Source organism: Balaenoptera musculus, chromosome 18, assembly GCF_009873245.2.
Source record: "Balaenoptera musculus isolate JJ_BM4_2016_0621 chromosome 18, mBalMus1.pri.v3, whole genome shotgun sequence".
NCBI lineage: Eukaryota > Metazoa > Chordata > Mammalia > Artiodactyla > Balaenopteridae > Balaenoptera > Balaenoptera musculus.
In genome coordinates, this window is record NC_045802.1 from 4,857,745 (window position 1) to 4,874,064 (window position 16,320).

General features: G+C 41.2%; 1 protein-coding gene across 1 annotated transcript in view; it reads right to left on the bottom strand.

Annotated features, from left to right (window-relative positions):
* USP12 (ubiquitin specific peptidase 12) overlaps positions 1-16,320 on the bottom strand; it is a 79,386-nt gene that overhangs the window by 22,769 nt on the left and 40,297 nt on the right. The window contains exon 3 of the mRNA XM_036831641.1: positions 9,426-9,639. Within this exon, the coding sequence (XP_036687536.1) occupies positions 9,426-9,639 (214 nt within the window). The remainder of the gene's footprint in view (positions 1-9,425; positions 9,640-16,320) is intronic.

Genomic DNA, 16,320 nt, shown 5'->3' on the forward strand with positions numbered 1-16,320 from the left:
AACAAGGGAGAGCTGACAGAAGTCAATCATCATAAACAGATGGCTTCGTTTCCTACCTCCACGACTACAGGAGTCTCCCGGCCAGTCGCCATGCTTCTCCTCGTGCTGCCCATGGGCGCCCCTTCCTGCCACCAGGCCCCCGGCAGCCAGGGGACCTTCTGATGCGGAGCGGAGCCCTCCAGGGGCCTCCCGTGGCTTTCACAATAAACCGGGAGCTGCCTGGCCCTTCTTTCTCTCTGACTTGACCTTCATCTCACTCCACTCTAGCTGCAGTAATTTTCTTGCTGTCCTTCAAGCACTCAGGGCAACTGCAGTTTCTGTTCTACCTGCTTGGAACAACCCTGCTTCTGGTCTTCAAATGACTTGTCTCTCACTTCAAATCTCTGCTCTCACATCACTTATCAACTCCCTCATCCTCTACCACCTTGCCCTGCTTACTTTTATTTGTAGCAATGCCACATTATCTTATGTAACTGTTTGTCTATCTTTCTCGCTAGAATGTCAGCCCCGTGAGGGCAGAGGTTTGTCTTATTTCATTATCCCTAACTCCTGCACAGTGCCTGGAACACAGTAGGGACTAAGCATACAATCATCAACGCAATGCAAATATTCCCTGTCATCAAAGACAACATATGTGTGGAGCAAGTGTTCCCACCCCGTGTGTAGGAGCACAGTGCTGTAGTGTCTTCTGCTTTGATTAGGTAAAATAAATTAAAATTTTAAAAACAAAAATCCATTACTGAAATGCAAATAGATTCCTTCCAAGGGATATCTAAATGATTAGTAATATAAAGCAATAGTGGTTAAAACAATATAGAGCTAACATCCACTGGGAATACAGAATGGGAAATTTTTAACATAACATGGAAGGAGACTGATTTAAGAACACTCCAGAAAATACATTCTAAGATGGCGGTGTGGGAAGATGCCAAGTTAGCGTCTCCCAACTAGGGTGCCTGCCAGCCACTGGTGGGGACCTTGACGCCCAAGGAGACGGGAGGAACCCCCAAGTGAACCGGTAGGACGTGGGGGGACTGAAGGGGGAGGACAAGTGGAAGCCAGACAGGGTTGGTGCCCCTGAGGCGGGGGAGATCAGGAAAGGCAGGCGGGAGGGACCGTTCCGGAGGAGCGAAACAGGAACAGAAGGCAATTGCCTGGCCCACTCGGGCCGGGGAGCCTGCTGAGCTCCCAGGCTGGTACCCCCGCTCCAAAGCCCCCTCCAGGCCACGTGGGTCCTGGGGACATAGGAGGGAGGCTGGGGAGATCAGGAGAGGCAGATGGGAGGGACCCTCTGGAGGGACCCTCCCAGAGGAGAGGGAGAGGAGCGCAGGGTGTCTGCCCTGCCCACTCTGCCCGGGGAGCCTGCTGAGCTCCCAGGCTGGTCCTCTGCCCTCCAGGGCCCACCCCTCCCCCTGGCAGCATTGGTCCTAGGGGCATAGGAAGGAGGCCAGGGGAGAACAGGAGAGGCAGGTGGGAGGAGCAGGAGAGGAGAGGAGGGCGCTTGCCCCTCCCACTCGAGCCCGGGAAGCCTGCTGGGCTCCCAGGTGAGGTCCCCTGCCCTCTGAGACCAGGGGTGGGGGGCACGCCTGGGCCCCTTCAGTTCCTTGAGCCTAAGCCGCACCCCCTATAGCTCCCAGGGCCTTTTCCAGTCATGTGGGTCCTGAGCATTGGCCCCGCCCACCACCCAAACCTCACCCTTCCTTAGGCCCCTCCCTCCACAGCCAAGGGCTTTTCCCCCTCTTTTTTCTCCTTTTCTTTCTTTTCTTTTCTTTCCTTTTCCCTCCTCCTCTTTTTTACTACTGTGGTACTGATGTACTTTCTGGTTGTTGATTCATCTATATTTTTATTTTTATAGTCTTTCTAACATATCTGTTAGTTTCCTACTCTAATTTTATTTTTTACTTTGTTATTGTTCTCTCTTTTTTTTTTTTTTTTGCCACCCCATGTGGCTTGCGGGATCTCGGTTCACGAGCCGGGGGTCTGGCTGAAGCTCCTGCGGTGGGAGCTCTGTGTCCAAACCACTGGACTAACAGAGAACCTCAGACCCCAGGGAATATTCATCGGAGTGAGGTCTCACAAAGATCCTCATCTCAGCACCAAGACCCAGCTCTACCCAACAGCCTACAAACTCCAGTGTTGGAAGCCTCAGGCCAAACAACCAGTAAGACAGGAACACAATCTCACTTATAAAAAAAAAAACAAACAAAAAAGAGATGACAAAAAATATGTCAGATGAAGGAGCAAGGTAAAAACCTACAAGACCAAATAAATGAAGAGGAAATAGGCAATCTACTTGAAAAAGAATTCAGAGTAATGATAGTAAAGATGATCCAGAATCTTGGAAATAGAATGGAGGCACGAATTGAGAAAATACAAGAAATGTTTAACAAAGATCTAGAAGAACTAAAGAACAAACAAACAGAGATGAACAACACAGTAACTGAAATGAAAAAACACTAGAAGGAATCCATAACAGAACAACTGAGGCAGAAGAACGGATAAGTGACCTAGAGAACAGATTGCTGGAATTCACTGCTGTGGAACAGAATAAAGAAAACAGAATGAAAAGAAATGAAGACAGCCTAAGAGACCTCTGGGACAACACTAAACACACCAACATTCAAATTATAGGGGTCCCAGAAGAAGAGAAAAAGAAAGCGTCTGAGAAAATATTAGAAGAGATTATAGTCCAAAACTTCCCTAACATGGGAAAGGAAATAGTCACCCAACTCCAGGAAGCACAGAGAGTCCCATAAAGGATAAACCCTAGGAAAAACACACCAAGACACATACTAATCAAAATAACAAAAATTAAATTCAAAGAAAAAATATTAAAAGCAGCAAGGGAAAAACAAAAAATAACATGCAAAGGAATCCCCATAAGGTTATCAGCTGATTTTTCAGCAGAAATTCTACAGGCCAGAAGGGAATGGCAGGATATACTTAAAGTGAGGAAAGAGAAAAACCTACAACCAAGATTGCTCTACCCAGCAAGGATCTCATTCAGATTCAACGGAGAAATCAAAAGCTTTTCAGATAAGCAAAAGCTAACAGAATTCAGCACCACCAAACCAGCTTCACAACAAATGCTAAAGAAACTTCTCCAGGCAGGAAACATGAGAGAAGAAAAAGAACCACAAAAACAAACCCAAAACAATTAAGAAAATGGTAACAGGAACATACATATCAATAATAACCTTGAATGTAAATAGATTAAATGCCCCAACCAAAAGACAAAGACTGACTGAATGGATACAAAAACAAGACCCATATATATGCTGTCTACAAGAGACCCACTTCAGACCTAGGGACACATACAGACTAAAAGTGAAGGGATGGAAAAAGATATTCCATGCACATGGAAATCAAAAGAAAGCTGGAGTAGCAATACTCGTATCAGATAAAATAGACTTTAAAATAAAGACTGTTACAAGAGATAAGGAGGGACACTACATAATGATCAAGATCAATCCAAGAAGAAGATATAACAATCATAAATGTTTATGTACCCAACGTAGGAGCACCTCAATACATAAGGCAAGTGCTAACAACCATGAAAGGAGAAATCGACAGTAACACAATAATAGTAGGGTCCTTTAACATGCCACTTACACCAGTGGACAGATCATCCAAACAGAAAATAAATAAGGAAATACAGGCTTTAAATGACACAATAGACCAGATAGATTTAATTGATATTTATAGAACATTCCACCCAAAAGTGGTAGATAGAATACACTTTCTTCTCAAGGGCACATGGAACATTCTCCAGGACAGATCACATCTTGGGTCACAAATCAAGCCTCGGAAAATTTAAGAAAGTTGAAATCGTATCCAGCATCTTTTCTGACCACAACGCTATGAGACTGGAAATCAATTACAGGAAAAAAAACTGTAAGAAACACAAATACACAGAAGCTAAACAGTGTGCTACTAAATAACCAAGAGATCACTGAAGAAATCAAACAAAAAATAAAAAAATACATAGAAACAAATGACAACGAAAACACGACGACCCAAAACCTATGGGATGCAGCAAAAGCAGTTCTAAGAGGGAAGTTTATAGCAATTCAATCTCACCTCAAGAAACAAGAAAAATCTCAAGTAAACAGTCTAACCCTACAGACTTAAAACAACTACAGAAAGACCAAAGAAAACCCAAAGTCAGTAGAAGGAAAGAAATCATAAAGATCAGAGCAGAAATAAATGAAATAGAAATGAAGAAAACAACAGCAAACATCAGTAAAACTAAAAGCTGGTTCTTTGAGAAGATAAACAAAACTGATAAACCCTTAGCCAGACTCATCAAGAAAAAAGGGGAGAGAACACAAATCAATAAAATTAGAAATGGAAAAGGAGAAATCACAACTGACACTGAAGAAATACAAAGGATTATAAGAGACTACTACAAACAACTATATGCCAATAAAATGGACAACCACAAAGAAATGGACAAATTTTTGGAAAGGTACAATTTTCCAAGACTGAACCAGGAAGAATTAGAAAATATAAACAGACCTATCACAAGTAATGAAATTGAAACCGTAATTAAAAATCTTCCAACAAACAAAAGTCCACGACCAGATGGCTTCACAGGTGAATTCTATCAAACATTTAGAGAAGAGCTAACACCCATCCTTCTCAAACTCTTCCAAAAAATTGCAGAGGGAGAAACACTCCCAAATTCATTCTATGAAACCACCATCACCCTGATACCAAAACCAGAAACAGGTATCACAGAAGAAGAAAATTATAGATCAATTTCATTGATGAACACAGATGCAAAAATCCTGAAAAAAATACTAGCAAACAGAATCCAACAACACATTAAAAGGATCATAAACCATGATCAAGTGGGATTTATCCCAGGGATGCAAGGATTCTTCAATATACGCAAATCAATCAGTGGGCTACACCACATTAGCAAATTAAGGAATAAAAACCATATGATCACCTCAATAGATGCAGAAAAAGCTTTTGACAAAATTTAACACCCATTTATGATAAAAACTCTCCAGAAAATGGGCATAGAGGGAAACTACCTCAACATAATAAAGGCCATATATGACAAACCCACAGCAAGCATCATACTCAATGGCGAAAAACTGAAAGCATTTCCACTAAGATCAGGAACAAGACAAGGATGTCCACTCTCGCCACTCTTATTCAACATAGTTTTGGAAGTCCTAGCCACAGCAATCAGAGAAGAAAAAGAAATAAAAGGAATGCAAATTGGAAAAGAAGAAGTAAATCTGTCTCTGTTTGCAGATGACATGATATTATACATAGAAAATCCTAAAGATGCCACCAGAAAACTGCTAGAACTAATCAATGAATTTGGTAAGGTTGCAGGATACAAAATTAATGCACAGAAATCTCTGGCATTCCTATACACCAATAACGAAAAATCAGAAAGAGAAATTAAGGAAACACTCTCATTTACCACTGCAACAAAAGGAATAAAATACCTAGGAATAAACCTGCCTAAGGAGGCAAAAGACTTGTACTCAGAAAACTATAAAACACTGATGAAAGAAATCAAAGATGACATAAACAGATGGAGAAATATATCATGTTCTTGGACTGGAAGAATCGATGTTGTGAAAATGACTATACTACCCAAAGCAATCTACAGATTCAGTGCAATCCCTATCAAACTACCAATGGCATTCTTCACAGAATTAGAACAAAAAATTTTACAATTCATATGGAAACACAAAAGACCCCAAAGAGCCAAAGCAATCTTGAGAAAGAAAAACGGAGTTGGAGGAATCAGGCTCCCCGACTTCAAACTATACCACAAAGCTACAGTAATCAGGACAGTATGGTACTGGCACAAAAAAAATATATAGATCAATGGTACAGGATAGAATGCCCAGAGATAAACCCACGCACATATGGGCACCTAATTTATGACAAAGGAGGCAAGAACATACAGTGGAGAAAAGACAGCCTCTTCAGTAAGTGGTGCTGGGAAAACTGGACAGCTACATGTAAAAGAATGAAATTAGAACACTCCCTAACACCATACACAAAAATAAACTCAAAATGGATTAAAGACCTAAATGTAAGACCAGACACTATAAAACTCTTAGAGGAAAACATAGGAGAAACACTGTTTGACATAAACCACAGCGATATCTTTTTTGACCCACCTCCTACAGTAACGGAAATAAAAACAAAAATAAACACATGGGACTTAATTAAAGTTAAAAGCTTTTTCACAGCAAAGGAAACCATAAACAAGACAAAAAGACAACCCGCAGGATAGGAGGTAATATTTGCAAATGAAACAACAAAGGATTAATCTCCAAGATATATAAACAGCTCATGGAGCTCAATATCAAAAAAACAAACAATTCAATTAAAAAATTGGCAGAAGACCTAAATAGACATTTCACCAAAGAAGACATACAGATGGCCAAGAGGCACATGAAAAGACGCTCAACATCACTAATTAGGGAAATGCAAATCAAAACTAAAATGACAGGGCTTCCCTGGTGGCGCAGTGGTTGAGAATCTGCCTGCCAATGCAGGGGACACGGGTTCGAGCCCTGGTCTGGGAAGATCCCACATGCCGCGGAGCAACTGGGCCCGTGAGCCACAACTGCTGAGCCTGCGCGTCTGGAGCTTGTGCCCCACGACAAGAGAGGCTGCAACAGTGAGAGGCCCGTGTACCACGATGAAGAGTGGCCCCCGCTTGCCGCAACTAGAGAAAGCCCTCGCAGAGAAACGAAGACCCATCACAGCCATAAAAAAAAAAAAAAAAAGTCTATTGTGTATCAACTGACTCTGCCTAAACACACAAAAAAATCAAAAAAATTGAACTACTAAAAAATAACAAATACTGGAAAGATATCCCAGCTTTGATAAGCAAACATATAAAGCTGCAGGTATTAAACCACACAGAACTTTCAAAACACAGAAACGGGAACTCTGCGTTCAGCAGAAGAGTCGATCTAAATTTAAAAATCACTGTTCAGGGCTTCCCTGGTGGCGCAGTGGTTGGGAGTCTGCCTGCTGATGCAGGGGACACGGGTTCGAGCCCTGGTCTGGGAGGATCCCACATGCCACGGGGCAACTGGGCCCGTGAGCCACAATTACTGAGCCTGCGCGTCTGGAGCCTGTGCTCTGCAACAAGAGAGGCCGCGATAGTGAGAGGCCCGCGCACCGCGATGAAGAGTGGCCCCCACTCACCACAACTAGAGAAAGCCCTCGCACAGAAACGAAGACCCAACATAGCCATAAATAAATAAATTAATTAATTAATTTAAAAAAAAATCACTGTTCATGTAAAGATAATGTTATGGACTGCATGCACCTGCCCCTCTCCAAATTCGTATGATGGAACCCTAATCGCCAGTATGATGCTATTTGGAGATGGGACCCTTGGGAGGTCAGTTAGGTCTTAAGGGCTGAGAATAGTGCTCTTACGAGAGACTCGAGAGAGCGTGCTTCTCCCTCTCTCTTCGCCATAAGAGGCCACAGCGAGAAGGTGGCTGTCTGCAAACCAGGAAGACAGCCCTCACCCGTCAGTGAATCTGCCGGCACCTTAACCCTGGACTGCCTGGCCTCCGGACTGTGAGAAATAAATGTTTACTGTTTACCCACCCAGTCTATGGTGTTTTTGTTACAGCAGCCCAAACTAAGACAGAATACATGCGATATATTACTAAGCAATCAGGTCAAGGAAAATGTACTATTACGTGAAAAGGAAAATAATATGCGTTCTGTATAAGTTTATGTTTCCGATGTTGAACATTTCTATAATACTAACAAAGTCACTGAGAAAGGATGGCATGTTCAATTATCATGTACAGCTGACCCTTGAACAAAGCAGGGGTTAGGAGAGGTGACCCTCTGCACAGCTGAAAATCCACATATAACTCACAGTCGGCCCCCTGTATACGTGGTTCCTCTGTACCTGGCCCGCACCTGTGGATTCAAGCCACTGCAGATGCTGCAGCGCTATAGTATTTACTAATGAAAAAAATCCTCATATAAGTGAAGCCACACAGTTCAAACCCATGTTGTTCACGGGTTAACAGTACATGAGTTTTCTACCAGGACAAAATTTTCTAAGTTTACTACCAACACAGACAAAAAGACTCTCTGAGAAGACTTGAATCACTCAGTCCACATTCTAACAGAGTTGTACTTGGCTTTCTTACCAACAGAAGATACTATACACATCTGTAATTCAAGAAAGTAAGTAGGTTTAGCTTTAGTCAGGGAAACACAAAAAAGATGTGTTTTTGTGAGCAATTAATCAACTGATCTATATTTGTATATGGAGAAAATGAACAAAATCTTTAACATAGGTATCAGATTCAAGAGTAGTAACCTAGAGCCATATTATTTCAGCATCTTCGTATGATTTAGGGAACGAGATATGACCCATGCTCATCTCAATTCATGTGATAATGAACAGTGTCAACTGACTTAAGGGCAGGCCTCCCCTCTGGTGTGTTTAAAAACCAACACTAAAGACTTCTCAAGTCATATTTCTGTGCGCATCATTATATTTGATAGATAACAAATCAAACTAAAAATACTACTCAATTTTATTTCTACAATGATTGAAATGCCTACATCCAAACAAACGAACAAACAAACAGAATTCTACATGTTTCTCGAGTCCATCTGAACCTTCTGAGGTAGCACACCACACTGGACAGAATACGGGGCTCAGATGTCACGAAGAAGTGTGGGGCTTGACAGGTGACCTTAACGTCTCTGAGAGCCAGTGTCATCACGTAAAGTGAGGAAGTAATGTCTAACTTATGGGCTTGCTAGGAAAATTAAATGAAAAATATTTTAAGAGAGAAAAGGGAAGTGGGATGCAATCAGTAACTATTTTTAAAAGGGGGGGGGTGGTAGGGACAGGAGGTGAAGTTAAAACTACCTACCCTAAGCTAGAAAGTTTAATTTATTGTGTTAGGTCTTTCCTTTCCCTGGGGTGTGACTCCTGGCAAGTCTTTTAGCTTCTGTTTTTTTCATGGCTAAAATGGGGGAAATCGCATGCTCTCTCATCGGGTTATCGTTAAGGAGCAAATGAATTAACATACATGAAAGCATTATGAAAACAACAAATGAACACTAAGTGAAAGAAAAAAAAAAAAACAAAAACCCCACCACTTTTCTTGATAGAAAAGCCAAGCAGGCAAAAAAGACAAATTATGATTTCTCATTTCCTGGCGCACAGAATTTGATCTTTGTACGACATACTTCAAACAGCAATCACACCTGACAGCAATCACTGTGTGACTGTCTCCTCACTAAACTGACGCTGCATTAGAGACAGGAGTATCACCGTCGGCTTTCCAGCGGCTAACGCATCATCAGGCGTAAAGATGCTCAGCTGACGCTCGTTGCACCTGCTCCTCCTGTTACGTAAGCGACACATTAAGAAGCAGGAGAATTACCATTTTCCTTCCGTAATCTTGTTATGAACTTCTTAGGAGGTATGACGCCAACCTTTTTCTTCTGGGTCGCGATGCTGTGGAAGAGGTCTGCTAAGCACGTGAGAAGACTCTCCTTCTTCCTAGGCTGACTCTTGTACGCGAGAACTTTTTCCCGAAACGGACGACAAAAATAAAGTGCTTGAAGAACTGAATTGCAGTAGCAAGTATTCCCAAACTAGAATAGAAAAAAAACATTTTTGTTAAATTTGAGGCAACACGTTTTTCAGAGAAAGAATTTCTATGTCTACAGCTGAGAGAAGAGAAAGACAAGATAGGGAATTGATGATCCTCATAAATTAAAAGGTATCTATCTGAGAGTAGAAATAATTGTCCTGACTGCAAATTACCCATTTTAACATTAAATGGATGCTCCTGGCATCAGTTTCAGGTTAAAACTGAAGAAAAATACATGCAATAAATTTGGCCTTTATTAAAACTGAGTTAAAGAACTACATAGTTTAAATAGTGAGATTAGTTAAGGTTTAGGATTCTGGAGAATTCCTTTTTCAATTCCCTTTGTTATGACAGTATTGGTTGTATACAAAGCATTTTCTATACTGTACATTTAAAAATGTAACTCTCAAAAATTCTTTTAAAAATACCATAAAAGTGAGGTTTACTATCAGGTTCTTCAGTGCCACCCAAAAAATAAACAAAAACAAAAAATAAGGAAAAACAAGATACTCTGAAATATTAGATGAAAAAGTCATCAACGTGACAGCCCAACAACCACTGAAATGCCGAAATGCCAGGTCACATTACTCTCGATCCGTCAGAAGGACGTGGACTCGGCTCCAGAGCTGAACCCTGAGCTGCAGCCCCACCTCTCACTGGCCATGTGGCCTGGGGCAGGTGACTGATCACTCAGCCTCAGCTTCCTTCTCTTTAATAACAGCGGAGAAAGTCGTCCTACTTTACAGAGAAAATAACACACACTTTGATAAATATTTTCTGCCTTCTTTTTTCCTTCCCATTAATAGACACTGACTCCCAAAGCCGGCTAATAAAACCCCTAGAAGTCCATCACTGAGGACCTGGGGAGTAAACAAGGAACGAGGACAATTCTCAGAGAACTGCCACGGGGCGGGGTCAGGCACACAGTAACCAGAAACAGGCATGTGGAGAAGAGTGTTGAAGAACGGGCACTCTTCAGCTATGTCCATAAACACGTGCACACGTTTGCTTATATTTTAAAACTAGGAAGGATATATCAAAAGCTAATAAAAATGGTTATTTATAGAGAAAGGGAAAAGAGTAGACAGCAATAAAAGTGAGACTGCTGTACACGTACACGGTTATAAAAAGTTTACTTTGTACCCATATTTTTAAAAACTAAATTAAAATGAAAAAGAAAGAATTCCTAAAATTGAAAATAAATAGAAATAAATCAGACCTAAATGTGTACCAAGTTGGTGGTAGAACTACGTAAAGAAAAGAACGAGGGCTTCCCTGGTGGCGCAGTGGTTAAGAATCCACCTGCCAAGGCAGGGGACACAGGTTCGAGCCCTGGTCCGGGAAGATCCCACATGCCGCGGAGCAACTAAGCCCATGCGCCACAACTACTGAGCCCGCGAGCCACAACTACTGAAGCCTGTGCGCCTAAAGCCCGTGCTCCGCAACAAGAGAAGCCACCGCAATGAGAAGCCAGCACCACAAAGAAGAGTAGCCCCCGCTCGCCGCAACTAGAGAAAGCCCGCGCACAGCAAAAAAAACCCAACACAACCAAATAAATTTTAAAATAAATAAATAAAGCTTTAAAAAAAAAAGAATGACTTCAAATAACTTTAAAACACAGGATTTTTACTATCCATGCCTACTGAACTACAGTCTAAGAACAAAAAGAACAAAAGAAGTCTTAAAACAGCATTCAGTACTCACATTGTTAGAATTAACCCATTGATACTGCTATTTTGAAACCACTAAAGATATACTGTAAGACAAAGCAAGGAAGGAATTATGTTAATATCCCCTAGGAATCAAAAAAAAATTTTTTTAATTTATTTTTGGCTGCATTGGGTCTTCGTTGCTGCGTGTGGGCTTTCTTGAGTTATGGCGAGTGGGGGGCTACTCTTCGTTGCGGTGCATGGGCTTCTCATTGCAGTGGCTTCTCTTGTTGCAGAGCACGGGCTCTAGGCGCGTGGGCTTCAGCAGTTGTGGCGCACGGGCTCAGTAGTTGTGGCACGCGGGCTCAGTAGCTGTGGCTCGCGGGCTCTAGAGTGCAGGCTCAGTAGTTGTGGCGCATGGGCTTAGTTGCTCCACAGCATGTGGGATCTTCCCGGACCAGGGCTCAAACCCATGTCTCCTGCGTTGGCAGGCAGATTCGTAACCACTGCGCCACCAGGGAAGCCCATAATCGAATTTTTTAACGTAAAGGAAAAAAGATACAATAGTAAAAACCAGAAGAGTAAAAGCCCTTTAAAGTTAAACTGGAATTAGAAATAGCAGTATAAACTCACGCCTCTTTGTAAATCTTAAAGTAAGTGTGTGTGTGTGTGTGTGTGTGTGTTTGTGTTTGCGTTCTCAGGTTCTGTCCACTGAAAAGGTCTCCACATCAATAAATTTCCCCTGCATCCAGATTGTGGCCTCTAAAAACCCTTTTCCCACAAAAAGGAACTAGGACGACTTACAGATATGGCTATACAACGTAATGGACAGGAAATGTACAATGTACAAGATTAGCCTGGAATATCTTTTTGTGTGGCTTGAAGAGCCAACTTTCATCAAAAAGAATTACTGCAATGGATTAAAAAGCACATCAACTACACAAATATCTATGTGGTTTATTAGTCTCCAGTGGAAGTTGTAAACAAGAATATAAAAAAGGAAAGCATCAAAGTTTTACCCCACCTTTCTCATAAAAACATTATTTCAGGGGGCATTAAAGTTATTGTTTAGAGAATAATTCTGGCTAATAAATTCAGAAGAAATCATTGTAAATAATGGATTGGGTAATAATTATCCCTGGATACCTAAAACATTTGGTTAAAGGTTGATGGGGAACTTTAAAACGGGGGGCTCAGACCTGAACGCCCAATGCATTCCAGCATCATTCAAAATGAACAGCCAAAACTTTACATCCCGTGATGTGGTGCACCAAGAAATATGTAGCAATTCCTATAAAGTATTCTTGCCTTAAAAAACAAAATAAAATCCCTAAACTTTAATCAAGTGTCTAGATTGAACTACTAATTTACAAGATACTCAGGGAACAGAGGAAGAAGTTAAATACCCCAAAAAAGGAACAGGACAACAGACTCAGAGAAGATTTACAACTTCTATGTTCACATTGCTAGTCGGAGCTAAGAACTGATTTCGTAAAGATAGATGTGTTTACAGGCTTTCCAGAGAAATGCTAAAAGTATATGACAATGATGCATTGATATTATTGATCATGAATACAACCATGGATATCCTTCAATAAAGCCTATCCAGGGGCTAAGTACACCTGCAGTAGAATCTCCAATATTACTAAGATTATCTTACCAATTAATCAGCATTAATTAGTCTGAAAAATACTAGTAATTGTACAACAGTCTAATGACTCCAATGACCAACAAACTATGGCTTTGTAAACTGAACAGAAGATACAATCCCCATAATTTGGACACTTTATTAAAGAATAAACAACAGGGAACTCTAACAACTTCCACAGAGCAGGTAGATAAAAGACAGCATCTCACAGTATATTAGAAACATTTATGATGATGAAGCTTGACCTACTAATAAAAAAGCAAATAAAATAAGCTAAGGAACTGGCATGTAGAGAATGCTGAAGTCAGCCTCCTGCTAATCTTCTGACTACAAGCAATAGGTAACATTACAACCAATCTTTGAGGCTTTCTATTATGGTCTTCTTTACTTACCTTCATCAACCCCATTAAGGAAAAATTAAAGGTTGAAAGTACTACTATTTCTCCAGAATAAACTAACTTTCAATCTTATTCATAACTTTGAAGCTTTTCCTTCAATTTCTCTGATTTTTAATAGTAACTTTCAGTGAAGTTCCTGAAACCTAAGAACATATCCTTCAAGTATATAGCTTTCATGCAAAAGACTGTCTGGGATGATTTCCTCTGCACTCTTGCTTCTGAATAGGGTTGAAACCTACCCTGTGCTTTTTCAGCTGGTTCTGAAGATCAAAGGTATGACCAGGTTTAAAATCAGGGGAAGCAAATATTAAAGGTCTGATCACTGACTTCTCAATTGTTTATTGAACACAGTGACCTATCCCTGCTTTCTCTAATGCTTTTTTCTCTAAGTCTTGAAAAAAAAAAAAAAAGGATTTCTCATATCCCCATCAATAAGATCATTTTGAGCACATATCCCTAATACATGCATATTTGTTTAGAAATAATATATGTACATTATGTACACTAAAAATACAACAAATGTGATTAAGATGAACATTTCAAATTATTATATTAATTTTTTGTTTTCACTAAAAATTATTAAGTAAGAGCAATGAGACTTAGTATGCTTTTTTGTAAACTATGGGTTATAGATTTTAATAGAGTGATTTGACAGTTCAGTTATTTGGCTACGTAGTTTTAAGGGATATCAAAGTTGAAAAAGGTATCTCCGCGAAGATACATACATAGGTCCAAGTGGAAAAGACTCTCTCCTTGACAGCCTTTACTTTCTAAACTATGGTATTAGATAGTCGATCCTATCTACCAAATTTGTTTGAATTCGTTTAAGTAATTATCTGTCTTGATACCAGCAAAGCCTGGCCACTGAGCACACAGGATCTGAAACCAAGCTATCTAGGTTCAAGTCTGGTTCTGCTACCCGACCCTGGGAAATTACCAAGCCACTCTCTCTCCATCAGTTTCCTCATCTGTAAATGACATTTATAACAGCACCCACCTCTACAACCTTGTAAAGAATTAAATGAATGATCTGCATGAAGAACTTAGCATGGTTCGGAATACCTCATCACTACATGGTTACTTTTGAAACAACCTTTTTTGAGCCATCTGTCCCTTTTGAAAAATTAGCTTAGCTGAAATAGATTAAATCCTGTAATCCCTAAGTCTCCACTTGAATCATAATAGATTGCAACAGCACAAATGAATAAGAGGGGTGATACTGTTCGCCTTTGGTACCATGCAACTTGCAGTGACATAGGACCACTACACACGTGGACAGAGTAGTATGGGTGCCAGTGTCGACCAATTATTAAGAATTAGTAAAGCTTAACCTATATCTTTCCTTTTTAGATAAAAATAAACACTAGAAATGCTCATATTTTGGTCCCCAATGAATCATCTTACATATTTCATTTGGAAACTACTGGTTTTAATCACAATTATGTCAACAGTATTACCTTTAAAAAATGTTTTTAAATGTTTAAGTGCCCCACGGTCCCCCACGCTGGCTGGCGATGATGCCATCCTGTGAACACCCTCCCTTCTACGGGAAGGCCCTCCTCCCCCAACCACAATCTGTTCAGGTGGCCCTGTTTTACGTAAGTCTAGACCCCACGTGCCCCTACCCACCCCCTCTCTGCAGCCAGGTGAACCTAATCCAGATTCTCGTGGACATCTGTTCCTCCCCCCTCCTTTGCTCCCCCGCCCCAGGCTTCCTCACGGGAACCGACTTCTCTGTGCAAGTTCTGTACGACTGTCAGTCACAAGCCCTTTTGTAGACCCTGCAACAGGGTCGGGCACTGGATCCAATCTGGCCAGAGGCGTTGGGGCAGAGTTCTTTGGTCAGGTTTGATACAGACGGTCTGGGATCTCTGATGATATAAGATGGCCATCAGGTGGAGAGAAGCTAAAGGAGAACGAAACCAATGCAAAAGGAAACCAAGAGACATAGGCCTAATCAACTTTACAACCTACAAATGGAAAGTTTCATTTTTATTTCTCGCTCTCCTCCATAATGGCCCCTGTTCCCTGGATTCAGAGTTCCAACTAGTGACTACTAGCAATTCAGGTTAAAAAGACTTTTATAAGACAGTCTAGCCCCACAAACCTACTTGTGTTTGGGAGCCTACTGTGTTAGAAAATTAAAATAAAATCATATAATGAAATGATTTTAAAAAGGCTATTAAAAAATGGAGAGACTGGGCTTCCCTGCTGGCGCCGGGGTTGGGAATCCTCCTGCCAATGCAGGGGACAAGGGTTCGATCCCTGGTCCGGGAAGATCCCACATGCCGCAGAGCAACTAAGCCCGTGCGCCACAACTACTGAGCCTGCATGCCACAACTACTGAAGCCCATGTGCCTGGAGCCCGTGCTCCGCAACGAGAGAACCCACTGCGGTGAGAGGCCTGGGCACCACAACTAAGAGTAGCCCCCACTCGCCGCAACTAGAGAAAGCCCGCGCGCAGCAATGAAGACCCACTGCAGCCAAAATAATAATAATAATAATAATAAAATTTTTTAAAAATGGAGAGACTGCACAGAAAGTAGGAAAGAGATACTACTAGTCTAAATCACTACTATCAACTTTACTAAAATAAGTACTCATTAGCTACAAGATATAAAGGAAAAAGGCAATCTGGTTTATCAGATTAAACAATTTGTTTCCGAAGAGTTTAGCTGACTATAAACAGCGGACACGTAAGGGGGGGACTTCACAGCAAGAGAAAGCTTCCAAAGGCTCCTCTCCCTCCTCAGGATGGCTTCTGCACCCCCGAGCCACACAAGTATTTCCCCCCTCCTAACGTCCCGTACCGTCAGAAATACTAACGTACTCACAAGAGTTAACCCAACAGGAAATCCCCGCTCTGTGTATCATGCAAATCATAGTGATGGCATCAGAGTTACCATTAAGAGCAAACGGCCATAAAAGCTATCATTTGTGAAAATATTCCTCCAAGATAAAAACATCTACAACTGAAAATAATGGAA